The sequence below is a fragment of the Rhinopithecus bieti genome, unplaced genomic scaffold (genome assembly GCF_001698545.2).
Source record: "Rhinopithecus bieti isolate Rb0 unplaced genomic scaffold, ASM169854v2 scaffold_38123, whole genome shotgun sequence".
Lineage (NCBI taxonomy): Eukaryota > Metazoa > Chordata > Mammalia > Primates > Cercopithecidae > Rhinopithecus > Rhinopithecus bieti.
Window position 1 is genome coordinate 777,719 of NW_016816276.1, and position 12,160 is coordinate 789,878.

The 12,160-nt window shown below is 44.9% G+C and overlaps 2 protein-coding genes across 9 annotated transcripts in view; one reads left to right on the plus strand and one right to left on the minus strand.

Moving 5' to 3' along the window:
- ENOPH1 (enolase-phosphatase 1) overlaps nucleotides 1-4,542 on the minus strand; it is a 31,249-nt gene extending 26,707 nt beyond the window's left edge. Inside the window, exon 1 of one of the 2 annotated variants that reach the window (XM_017854750.1) lies at nucleotides 4,140-4,542. Coding sequence is in view for 1 of the 2 variants with exons in the window: in XM_017854749.1 (XP_017710238.1) it covers nucleotides 4,111-4,194 (84 nt within the window). In the remaining variant the exon portion in view is untranslated. Of the gene's footprint in view, nucleotides 1-4,110 lie in introns of both variants that reach the window. The other variant, XM_017854749.1, reaches the window with a different exon arrangement.
- Nucleotides 4,543-5,156: 614 nt separating this feature from the next.
- HNRNPDL (heterogeneous nuclear ribonucleoprotein D like) lies at nucleotides 5,157-11,829 on the plus strand. Of its 7 annotated transcripts, XR_001881966.1 has the most exons (9): nucleotides 5,194-5,775; nucleotides 6,567-6,735; nucleotides 6,834-6,995; nucleotides 7,465-7,596; nucleotides 7,759-7,873; nucleotides 8,423-8,593; nucleotides 8,935-9,027; nucleotides 9,392-9,496; nucleotides 10,177-11,829. XR_001881966.1 is itself a non-coding variant. In XM_017854746.1 (8 exons), the coding sequence occupies exons 1-7, from the start codon at nucleotides 5,333-5,335 to the stop codon at nucleotides 9,003-9,005; spliced, it is 1,263 nt and encodes a 420-aa protein (XP_017710235.1). In that variant the 5' UTR covers nucleotides 5,157-5,332; the 3' UTR covers nucleotides 9,006-9,027; nucleotides 10,177-11,829. The 7 variants fall into 7 exon arrangements, 4 of the variants coding, with proteins under 4 accessions (XP_017710235.1, XP_017710236.1, XP_017710234.1 ...); XM_017854746.1 differs by lacking the exon at nucleotides 9,392-9,496 and having other exon boundaries at nucleotides 5,157-5,775; XR_001881965.1 differs by having other exon boundaries at nucleotides 8,935-9,496.
- Nucleotides 11,830-12,160: the final 331 nt, after the last annotated feature.

The window sequence follows — 12,160 nt, forward strand, 5'->3', positions numbered from 1 at the left end:
GTAATCGCTCTGTCGCCCGGGCTGGAGTGCAGTGGCCGGATCTCAGCTCACTGCAAGCTCCGCCTCCCGGGTTTACGCCATTCTCCTGCCTCAGCCTCCCGAGTAGCTGGGACTACAGGCGCCCGCCACCTCACCCGGCTAGTTTTTTGTATTTTTTAGTAGAGACGGGGTTTCACCATGTTAGCCAGGATGGTCTCGATCTTCTGACCTCGTGATCCGCCCGTCTCGGCCTCCCAAAGCGCTGGGATTACAGGCTTGAGCCACCGCGCCCGGCCGCCTGGCCTAATTTTTGTTATTTTTAGTAGAGACTAGCTTTCACCATGTTGGCCAGGCTGGCCTTGAACTCCTGACCTCAAGAGATCCACCTGCTTTGTCCTCCCAAAGTGCTGGGATTACATGTCTGAGCCACTGCACCCAGCTTGTTACCATATACTTTTATAGCACAGTACTTCACATTGATTAAAGGACTCTCATACTAACTGTATCATTTAACATACACAGCAGCCAAGCAAAGGAGACAGGACAAACAGGAGGGTCCCATTTCCAAGGCTGAGTGCAGCAATGGAAAAAATAAGAGTTTTTATGAATAAGACAATCTGAGTTCAAATCCCAGGCATCTTCTTCAACTTTTCAGAGCCTTAGTTCCATCCTAAGTAAAGTGTAGACAGTACATACACATGGTCTTTTAGAATGAGTCAAGGATTGAGTACTGCGTGTATACAGTACTCAATGTTTCCTTCCATCGTTACACAGGAGGAAGGACTACAAGTTCACACACCTACTCTGACTTCAAAGCTCCAAGTAGATTATCTTTCAACTCCCATGCTCAACCTCTCCACCTGCGCTCAGATTCAAGAACGTAACTCAGCATCTCTTTAAAAGGTGTTTAAAAGATTAGTCACTGAGATACTCTACTAAGTTTTTTGTTCAGGTACATTTGTGAAATGTCACTCTCTTGAAATCTCACAGTGTGTATGTGTGTATATATGTATGATACTGAAGGTTCTGAGAAGTCACACAATAAAGAAATCTATTTGCATTCATTCTGACTAGCATTTCCCAAAAGTGCATTTAATGGAATCCTTTATTACATAATTACCATAAACATCCACATAGACCTAACTTTCTTGTAAACATACTTTTAGGAACAATGGTTTTGATAAACGCATGTCTAACAAATTATAATAATAGATTAGATTTATAATAGATTAACAATATTAATAACTAACAATAGATAGCATTATAGGACAGGGCACAAGAAATTATCCTTTAAACGAGATCCCTGAATCATTCTTTTGCAGCCTGCATTGAATTTGCACATTGCCTAGCGTCAAACTCAAAAATTTACTCAGGCAACTAAGATATTTTTATTTTCGGATTTCAGAATAAGTCTGCCGGCTGGGCGCGGTGGCTCAAGCCTGTAATCCCAGCACTTTGGGAGGCCGAGGCGGGTGGATCACGAGGTCAGGAGATCAAGACCATCCTGGCTAACATGGTGAAACCCCGTCTCTACTAAAATACAAAAAAAACTAGCCGGGCCTGGCGGCGGCGCCTGTAGTCCCAGCTACTCGGAGGCTGAGGCGGGAGAATGGCGGGAACCCGGGAGGCGGAGCTTGCAGTGAGCTGAGATCGCGCCACTACACTCCAACCTGGGCCACAGAGCGAGACTCCGTCTCAAAAACAACAAAACAAAACAGAATAAGTCTGCCACAGACACAAAGATTCCAAGAAGTGGCTCATAATGTCCTCTAGCCGAAGACACACTTGGGGAAAAAGGTGGGGGAGGGGTATTATGTGTTGATGCAAAATTGATTTTGTATGAGGTTTCTTACTCCCTAAATCTACCTTAAGATAATGGTAGTATCTAATGATCTAATGCCACATCACTACCTCTCCTGTTTTTATCTGTGGTCTCCTGATGACAGTAGAAAGCAAGAGAGAGCCAGAATGGAACGAGTGAGCTGTTAACTATAAATAACAAAAATGAGGACTCCTTTTTTCTCTGAAAACCAAGAAAGCGGTTACTCTGTCACAATCCAAAAAAAGGAAATTAATCAATCATCAGTATTTGTCCTGAAATTTTCCGCAAAGGTCTCTTGTGTGATTAAAAACGTGAAGAAGGTCAGGCGCAATGCTCCCGCCTGTAATCCCAGCACTCTTGGGAGGCCGATGCGGGCGGATCACCTGAGGTCAGACCAGCCTGACCAACATAGCAAAACTGTGTCTCTACTAAAACTACAAAAATTAGCCGGGCGTGGTGGTGCACATCTGTAATCTCAGCTACTCAGAAGGCTGAGGCACCAGAATCGCTTGGGGCGGGAGGCGGAGGTACTCGCTTGAACCCGGGAGGTGGAGGTGCACCACTGTACTCCAGCCTGGGAGACAGAACAAGACTCTGTCTCAAAAACAAAACAAAACAAAACAAAATGTGGGGAAGAGGCCGGGCGCCATGGTTCATACCTGTAATCCCAGCACTTTGGGAGGCTGAGGTGGGTGGATCACTTGAGGTCAGGAGTTCGAGACCAGCCTGGTAAAACCGTCTTTCTACTAAAAATACAAAATTTAGCTGGATGTGGTGGCACATGTCTGTAATCCCAGCTACTGGAGAGGCTGGGACAGAAGAATCGCTTGAAGCTGGGAGGCAGAGGTTGCAGGGAGCTGAGCTCACGCCACTGCACTCCAGCCTGGGTGACAGAGCAAGACTCCGCCTCAAAACAAAAATTAAAACTGTGGAGAAAATGCTAAACTCGATTTCTTCTGAACCTATGCTAAGATGTCAAGAAAAAAAAAAAGCCTCATTCACAGTTAATTTTTTTTAAAAAATGGAAACTAAAATAGAATTTAAAACCCAAGCTGCTCAGTTTCTCGGAAGATGGATTTTTCCTACTTCGTAATATACTTTGTATATCTCGACTATGATTGTGTATGCAAGCACCTCTAAGAAGTACTTGTATCTACAATGAATTCTTTTTTTTTTTTTTTTTTGAGACGTAGTCTCGCTCTGACGCCCAGGCTGGAGTGCAGTGGAGCGAACTCAGCTCACTGCAAGCTCCGCCTCCCGGGTTCACGCCATTCTCCTGCTTCAGTCTCCCGAGTAGCTGGGACTACAGGCGCCCACCACCACGCCCGGCTAATTTTTTGTATTTTTAGTAGAGACAGGGTTTCACCGTGTTAGCCAGGATGGTCTCGATCTCCTGACCTCGTGATCCGCCCGCCTCAGTGTTCCAAAGTGCTAGGATTACAGGTGTGAGCCACCGCGCCCGGCCTGCAATGAATTCTTAAACCTCAGGGAGCCAAATAAAAAGACAAGGCCTGAGGAATTCTTTCAAAAATTAAAGTAACATTTCATATTTACTTATTCTAACAGACAAAGAACAAAGAAGGAATCCGCTAAGTTGTAAGCTGAGGTGCAGACAAGTGCTGGTTCACAATGACATCCTAGAAGGAATGCTCTGGATAAGAGCTTTAAGCGTCTACGATTTTCTGAGGAAAGTGAACGGAATCTAAACGTGTCCTGTCGCTCAAAAAAATCAGCGCTGTGGACCACAGAGCCTAACAGAGTAAAATAATACAGCGTGTAGTTTGGCCACTAACAGCAAGAGTGGGAAGGGACAAAGAGGAACCTTGATTGCCCGACACCAGGGCCACCTGAAGACTCATCTTGACACTTCAGTCTTTCCATTTTGAGATTAGAAGCTTCAAGGACCATTAAATCGCTGCCGCTGCCACAACAGGCCCGACGGAGCAGAAAGGCTGCGCTCACCGGCAAAAGTAACCGGGTGCACACCTGCCGGGTGGGGAGGCCCACACGGTCACACCCCGCCCCGGCTTACCTACCCTTCGGCGATTTTTAGCGTCAACTTCCATCCCTTCCCACCCGTCTGGATCCAACCAAGCCCAAGGGCGGGGGAGGGAGAAGCTAGTGCCGCGAGGAAAAGCATCCCCGCAACCCGCCGCAGGCTTTCTCTCCTCCCTCCCCATTCCACAGAAGACGCAAAGCCACATCGCCTCTCCTAACCCTCGTCTCTAATGCAAGGCCTGCAATACTTAGAAAAAAATAGTAACTGTTTTTAAGGAAAAGTAACATCCCCGCTCCCTTCCGCCCCTCACCTTCACGAAAGCAATCGGGGTTGTGGTACCTTCGATATCTAACAGGATCACGGTGACTTCGGCGGGGACCGAAAGCACGACCATTTCCCTACCGGATACTACTGGACTCGGCCTGCAGTCGGGGAGGGTGGAGGGCGGCGCCGGCTGCGGCTGCGGCCCCCGGTACCGTCCTGGGCTTCCGACGGCCCCGCGCGATGTTGGAGCCAGCGACCAAGTGCAGACCGCCGCGCGTAGGGAAAACACCTCTGCACACCTGGAACTGGAAAAGGCGGCCGCCCAGGAGCCCCTGAACTCGTGAGCAGGACAGGGCAGGAGCCCGAGACCACGTGGGCACGAAAAGGGGCGGGCCGTGCTGGGTTCGGCGGGGCGGGGAGGGCGAAGGCCCAGCGCCGATTGGTCGCCGTCGGGCTTCCAACGCGATCCGTCAAAATGGGCCTCGCGTGGGCGGGAACAAAGAAGCGAACGCGGGAGCAGGGTGCGCGAGAGCGCGCCCTCCGCAGACAGGTTGAGCGAGCGGGAGAGGCCCGGGGCACGTGCAGAAGGGAGCCCCGCGAGTGGCGCGCCGGGGATGTGAGTGCCCCTTGTCCTCTACTGCATCCAGCCCCCTCCCCGCCCACCGCCTCCGTCTTGGCATAGATACAGTCATCTGGCCAGCCTCCGCCCCTCCTCCCGGCCTCAGCCTGCCAGAGAGGCCGCGCGAGGCTCGGGCTTCGGCCGATCAGCCAGGAGGCCTCGCTGCGCCCCCTCGGCCCGCGCGCCAGTGGCCACAGCGGAAGAGACGCCCGCGCTGCGCTGCCCGGAGGGGCCGTCGCGCGCTCGCTTCCTGTTCGGCTGGTTCCTGCCAGCTCGAGGACAAAACACGCGTGCGCGCGGCGGGCTAGCGCGCTCGCCGCCTCAGTCGCCAACGCCGGGCGCAGTCCGCTTTTTTCCGGAGTAGCCCGGCCGCGGTGCTAGTCGGTAGCAGCGGCCGCCGCAGCGGCTCCGCACTGGCGAACCGAGGGCAGAAAAAGGCGGGGTTCACGGCTCTTTGGTAGGAGTGGGCTGGACCGGACGCCAGAGACAAAGGCTCCCAAGGCAAGAGGGACTGTGGCCCTGCGTCGGCTCTGTTCGGGACTGCTGACCCCAGGACTTGACGCCCCTTCGTTTTTCTCTTCTGATTCTTCTCTTCTCCCAAGCCCGCATCCCCTCACGCGTGGCCTCTCTCCTTGCCGGGAGGGCCGCGATGGAGGTCCCGCCCCGGCTTTCCCATGTGCCGCCGCCATTGTTCCCCTCCGCTCCCGCTACTTTAGCCTCCCGCAGCCTCTCCCATTGGCGGCCGCGGGCGCCGCGGCAGCTAGCCCCGCTCCTCCCTTCACTCGCTCCCAGCTCCGCCCGGCAGGGGGCGCGCCGGGCCCAGCGCCACGTCACCGCCCAGCAGCCCTCCCGATTGGCGGGCGGGGCGACTATAAAGGGAGGGCGCAGGCGGCGCCCGGATCTCTTCCGCCGCCATTTTAAATCCAGCTCCATACAACGCTCCGCCGCCGCTGCTGCCGCGACCCGCACTGCGCGCCAGCACCCCCCTGCCGACAGCTCCGCCACTATGGAGGATATGAACGAGTACAGCAACATAGAAGAATTCGCAGAGGGATCCAAGATCAACGCGAGCAAGAATCAGCAGGATGACGGGTACCGCACGCTTCTTCCCCGCTCCCCTCCCCAGCGCGCCGCACGCGCCCTTCGTCCCTCGTGAGCCGCGCGCTGCCCCCATTCTTTCTCGGAGTCGATTCCCCGCGTGCCCTCTGGGCTCCACTAGCTGGGAGGGAAGAGGAAAGTAAGAGATCGAGGGGGTGACTGGAGAGACCCGGGAAGAGTGGGGGAAGGGCGGAGGGGTTGGAGGAGGAGGGCGGCGGCGTCTGTGTCCCGAGCGCGCAGGCGCCGCGTGGGACCGGGGGGGAGGGGCCGGCCTCCCAGCGCTGCTCGCTGCAGCTGCCGCCGCCTCTTCGTTGTGTCTCTGTTATCACTCGGCGCGATTTTCCTGGGAAGAGTTTTAGAGGACTCTGAGTTCGGGCACAAGCAGGCTACTGGTACCCATGTTCACAAAACGTATTATGATTGATGAGTTCTCTGGGTGGAATGTTGGCTTGACAGCTGAGGACGAGGATGGACCTAAGATAAGATGTGAGGGATTCATCTAAGAAGTTGGGCCTTCTATCTGAAGGAATCTGGGCAGAACCTTTACTATATTTTATTGGTCTCCTTTGAGTTTTGCTTTATGTAGTGCGGAGAGCGAGCTGTCCGCTGGTTTGAGTAACTTTGTTGGGAAATTGGGATTTTTGTGTGACATAGATTAAATGTAAACATGGATTAAATTGCTTACACTTAGGGGTAAATGTCCCTGTTTTATTCCACGATTTAATTCCAGAACTGAAGGATCATTTGAGTTATTGCTAATTTTTTAAAAAACCTTTTATTTCTAGTAAAATGTTTATTGGAGGCTTGAGCTGGGATACAAGCAAAAAAGATCTGACAGAGTATTTGTCTCGATTTGGGGAAGTTGTAGACTGCACAATTAAAACAGATCCAGTCACTGGGAGATCAAGAGGATTTGGATTTGTGCTTTTCAAAGATGCTGCTAGTGTTGATAAGGTAGGAACTGTGTTTTGCATTGTGCTGCTTTTGTGGTGTTGTGCACATTTTTCTGGGGGTTGTATGCTGCTGTCAGATTAAATAAATCTGTCTTGTAGGTTTTGGAACTGAAAGAACACAAACTGGATGGCAAATTGATAGATCCCAAAAGGGCCAAAGCTTTGAAAGGGAAAGAACCCCCCAAAAAGGTTTTTGTGGGTGGATTGAGCCCGGATACTTCTGAAGAACAAATTAAAGAATATTTTGGAGCCTTTGGAGAGGTGTGTGATTATGTTTACACAAGTTAAGCTTGATGTGTTTATAAAATGTTTAATCCTGGTCCGATTTATACAGGGCAGATTCATGTTTCGTGTGAGGGTAGGATTAAATGACTGCTCAAGTCGCTTCCAGGGACTGTACCTTGATTTGATTGCTGCTCTGATGGAAACCCAACTATCTAATTTAGCCAAAACATGGGCACCTAAATGTGGTCGGTGTTCGGACTTGTTAGCTAGTGGCATCTTTGGGGTACAAAATAATATTAAAGGATGTTTTGTTTTTGTCTCAATTGCTTCAAATATACAGCAAATCACTGAAGGTTGATGTTGATCATAAAGCAGTGATGTCTGTATAGAAGTCACCTGTTAATAACATGTTTAAGTTGAAGCCTGAAAAGTACCTGTGGCATTCTGACACTCTGGTAGCATTTTACAATTATGGGATGACCTTGAGTGTGCATCTCGATTTCAGATTGAAAATATTGAACTTCCCATGGATACAAAAACAAATGAAAGAAGAGGATTTTGTTTTATCACATACACCGATGAAGAGCCAGTAAAAAAATTGTTAGAAAGCAGATACCATCAAATTGGTTCTGGGAAGGTAAAGCCATTTAAGTACTTTAAATGAAAATTTTAAGGTTTTCTTTTCTCTTTTTTATTTTTTTACTTTTTTTTTTGAAGTTTCTCAATGTGAGAAAATAAAATGATTAAATTTTACAACTCGGGTAAAATTCTATTTTCGTGTTTTTTAATTTGTTTATAGTGTGAAATCAAAGTTGCACAACCCAAAGAGGTATATAGGCAGCAACAGCAACAACAAAAAGGTGGAAGAGGTGCTGCGGCTGGTGGCCGAGGTGGTACGAGGGGTCGTGGCCGAGGTGAGACGTAATTCTTGGAATATGACTCCATGGTTTAAGCCGTATACTGCTAAATATGAGTAGTTCTGTATGAAACTAAAACTTTAAACTTAAAACAATTCCAACGGGAGGAAAACGTTCAGCTTAGTGGGGTTGTGTGTGGTGGTTTTGTTGTGAGCTCACTGGTTTCAAAAAACTGTTAAAAGTATGGTCACTTTGACAATTAGTGTCATCACTGACAGGAAAAGTGTACCATTACATGATGCATCATGGCGTGGTAGGTTTTCTTGGGCAGGAGTCCTTGTTTTAAACAGAACAGTATACCTCTCTTGAGCTTTAATGGAAAATTGAATGATTTTCCATTAAATTTAGGAAGTTTGATACTGGCACAATTGGACTTTCTACCCCCTTTTTTTGTAACAGTTGGAAGAATAGTTTTTCAAGCAGATAGCAATATATATGTCCATTCTGCCCTTTAAGATTTGCAGAGTGAGAGACAAGAACTCATCATTTTATGTTAGAATTGGGGGTCAGAAGTTGTTTCCTAACAATCATTGTGCATTGTTTCAGGTCAGGGCCAAAACTGGAACCAAGGATTTAATAACTATTATGATCAAGGATATGGAAATTACAATAGTGCCTATGGTGGTGATCAAAACTATAGTGGCTATGGCGGATATGATTATACTGGGTATAACTATGGGAACTATGGATATGGACAGGGATATGCAGACTACAGTGGTAAGAACATTTAACTTAATTTTATAAACCAGTGGTATTAAAATTCATTGTTAACATATAGTCCTGTTCTGAAATTGTGTGTATGGGCTTTCTGTTTGGAGTTAAGTGTTTGAGGCATGTTACAATCATAGGGTGATTATACTAACATAGCCTAGTGGTTATAAATGAACTAGGATGTATGATTTACGACTAGCTTATAATGGATGTTAAAATATCTTAATATTTTAATACTTTTTATTTAGCATGCAAAGATTTGTAGATTTAATTGTTTCTCAGTGTATTGTAAAGAAACAGTTTTGTAGAAAACTAATATCTTAATGAAATTTGTGTTTTCAAAATAGGTCAACAGAGCACTTATGGCAAGGCATCTCGAGGGGGTGGCAATCACCAAAACAATTACCAGCCATACTAAAGGAGAACATTGGAGAAAACAGGTGTGTATAAGAGTACAGGAAAACAGTAGAAATGTCTAATTTAATTTAAAGATCAATAGACAAACGTAAAAACAAAATACTATGTAGCCTGTTTTTACTAAATTGTTGATTTTTTTAAATTGCTTTATGAGCCTGTTTTGCCTAAAGTGTCTATAGATCTTTAACTTTAAAGTCTTATCTCACTTTCTTTAGTATTGCAGAAAACTTAAGAGTTTTCTGTTTGCTTTTGTGTACCAGGTGGTCTAGAGGAATAATTAAACATTTTAGAACTATTAACAGGTAAAGTACTGAAATGGGTACAACTTAAGGAAAACAAGAATGTTGTCTTCTAACTCTGACATTATACCTTGTTTGTACCCGCCAGCGGGAACTTCATTGCAGGCCGTGTGTCACCCTGACCACGTCTATCTCTGGGGGTCGCACGTTGCGGGCAGAGCGCAAGGCATACACCAGAAAACGCTGTCCTGTGGTATGGTCTCTTCCAACTTCATGTACCAGCGTAAAGATTAAAGTGGAAAACTTCAGACTTTGGCTTCTTTTTTAATCTTTTTGGAGATTAAGTGTCTAAACTTAACTTAAATGGTTTTTTACAGGAGTTAAAATACATAAATGCCTTTTTACAGCTTAATCATTTTGGTCTTCTGTTTAGTGTTGTATTTCAATTGTGGAGCCTCATTTTAAGTGTTCATTCTTTTAAGATTTAATGCTTGCTTTTCTTTTATAGCTAATAGTGAAATCTACAAACCAAAACAAGAACTTTTAAATCTGGGATATAAATTAAAGATCATATGCACAATTCAATTTATGTTCTTGTAATAATCTTATTAGAAATTGGTGTTTCTGATAGCATTTTACTTGGGTTACTAGAGATGCTTCTAGTAGACCTTCATCTAGCATAGTTGAACGTGTGAATATGGGAAGATTGTATTCCCAGATTCTTTCCTGAATAGATTGGAATTTAATATTATTTGGGAACTCCAGGGTGAGTTTATTGACTACCCAAACTGTATTTTGCCAATAAATATGCATATGATCTTTAATTATTGAAGAAAAGAATAAAGTGAGGACTTAAAACAATTCATGAAAGTGGACCTTTAAAAGCTTGTCAGAGTTGCACAAATCTAATTGGTATTTTGTTTTTGTTTTTAGGAGGAGATGTTAAAGTAACCCATCTTGCAGGACGACATTGAAGATTGGTCTTCTGTTGATCTAAGATGATTATTTTGTAAAAGACTTTCTAGTGTACAAGACACGATTGTGTCCGACTGTATATAGCTGCCAATTAGTTTTCTTTGTTTTTACTTTGTCCTTTGCTATCTGTGTTATGACTCAATGTGGATTTGTTTATACACATTTTATTTGTATCATTTCATGTTAAACTTCAAATAAATGCTTCCTTATGTGATTGCTTTTCTGCGTCAGGTACTACATAGCTCTGTAAAAATGTAATTTAAAATAAGCAATAATTAAGGCACAGTTGATTTTGTAGAGAGTATTGGTTCATACAGAGAAACTGTGGTCCTTTATAAATAGCCAGCCAGCATCACCCTCTTCCCCAATTTGTAGGTGTATTCTATGCTCTTAAGGCTTCATCTTCTCCCTGTTAACTGAGGTTTCTACCACACCTTTGAACAATGTTCTTTCTCCTCTGGTTAGCTGAAGACTGTCCTGAGAGGAAGACGTAAGTGTTGTGATTAGTAGAAGCTTTCTAGTAGACCATGTTTCTTCTGGATTGTAATAAAATTGTTAGTAGCTCCTTTTACTTTGTTCCTGTCTCTGGAAAGCCATTTTTGAATCACTGATTACTTTGGCTTTAATCAGTGGTCACCTAGTAAAAGCTTTGTAATCATAACACAATGACTTTTAATTCTTGATAAAAATTCAGATGCACACAGGAGCACTGTAAAACTGGTAGGATCTAGGGTTTATAACTCAAGGATTTTGGTAGAAAGGTATGAGTGTGGTCAAAAGTTAGATTAAAATTTGAAACGGCAAAAGATTTAGTTGTGTTGTTTTCTCACAGTCACCACAAGATTGAACAAAATGTTTTCTGTTTGGGCATTCTGAGGAAGTTGTATTACAGTTAGCTGTTAATGCTGTGTGAGTTTAGAAAAAGTCTTGATAGTAAATTAATTTTTAACACAGTGCATGAACTGAGTAGTTAAACATTTCCATATTCAGACATAGGAATAGTGGAAAAGGTATCTTAGGTGTGTCAGTCAATCCAAATGTGACTTGAGTCATTACAGTGGACCCTCTGGGTGCACCGAAAAGCCGTTTTATATCCAAGTTTGAGAGGACCTGGAATAAATAGCTTTGAATTTTGCATTCAGTGTAGTTGGATTTTGGGACCTTTGCCTCAGTGTTAGCTACTGGGATTGGCAGATGTGTTTGCAGGCAGAGTAGTTGATTTCACACAACGGGCGATCTCAAAAAACTGGTGTTTTTTATGCTGATGAGCCCCACCTTTTTTTTTTTAATTTGGTGCTTACAACTTGGTTACAATGATTGTACTTCTTGGGCTATCAAGTTATAATGCTCTTGGCCTTTTTTTGCTGCTGTTTTGCTATTTGTTCTCACACACACCTAGGCCAAGTACCAGTGTTGGCTGTTAGAAGGGATTCTTTTCATTCAACATGCAACTTTAGGGAATGGAAGGAAGTTCATTTTTAAGTTGTGTTATCAGGTGCAGTGTCTAGGGTAGTGAATCCTGTAAGTTCAAATTTATGATTAGGTGACAAGTTGACATTGAGATTGTCCTTTTCCCTGATCAAAAAATGAATAAAGGCTTTTAAAACAAAATCCAAACTTTTAATCAAGTCTTGATATGTATGACTGAGAAAAAATATATCTAGAGATGATTGAGATGTTTTACAAAGAATTGAAGGGAAAATAAGAATTCACTTGGTTTTTTTTGCAGGGGCTTTGAACTCTAGATTTAATTCAGATATCAGGGCCTATCAGTTCACCAACTGATGCAAATTTGAATAGATACTCTTAGGTTAAGTGTCCTAGGTTGGATGAACTGTGAAGCTAGTATCAAGATCTCATTCCCAAACATTAATTTAGAACAAAGTAATTGGACAAGTTTATTGGGGAGGGGATAGAAATGAATTCTAAGTACCTATAACAA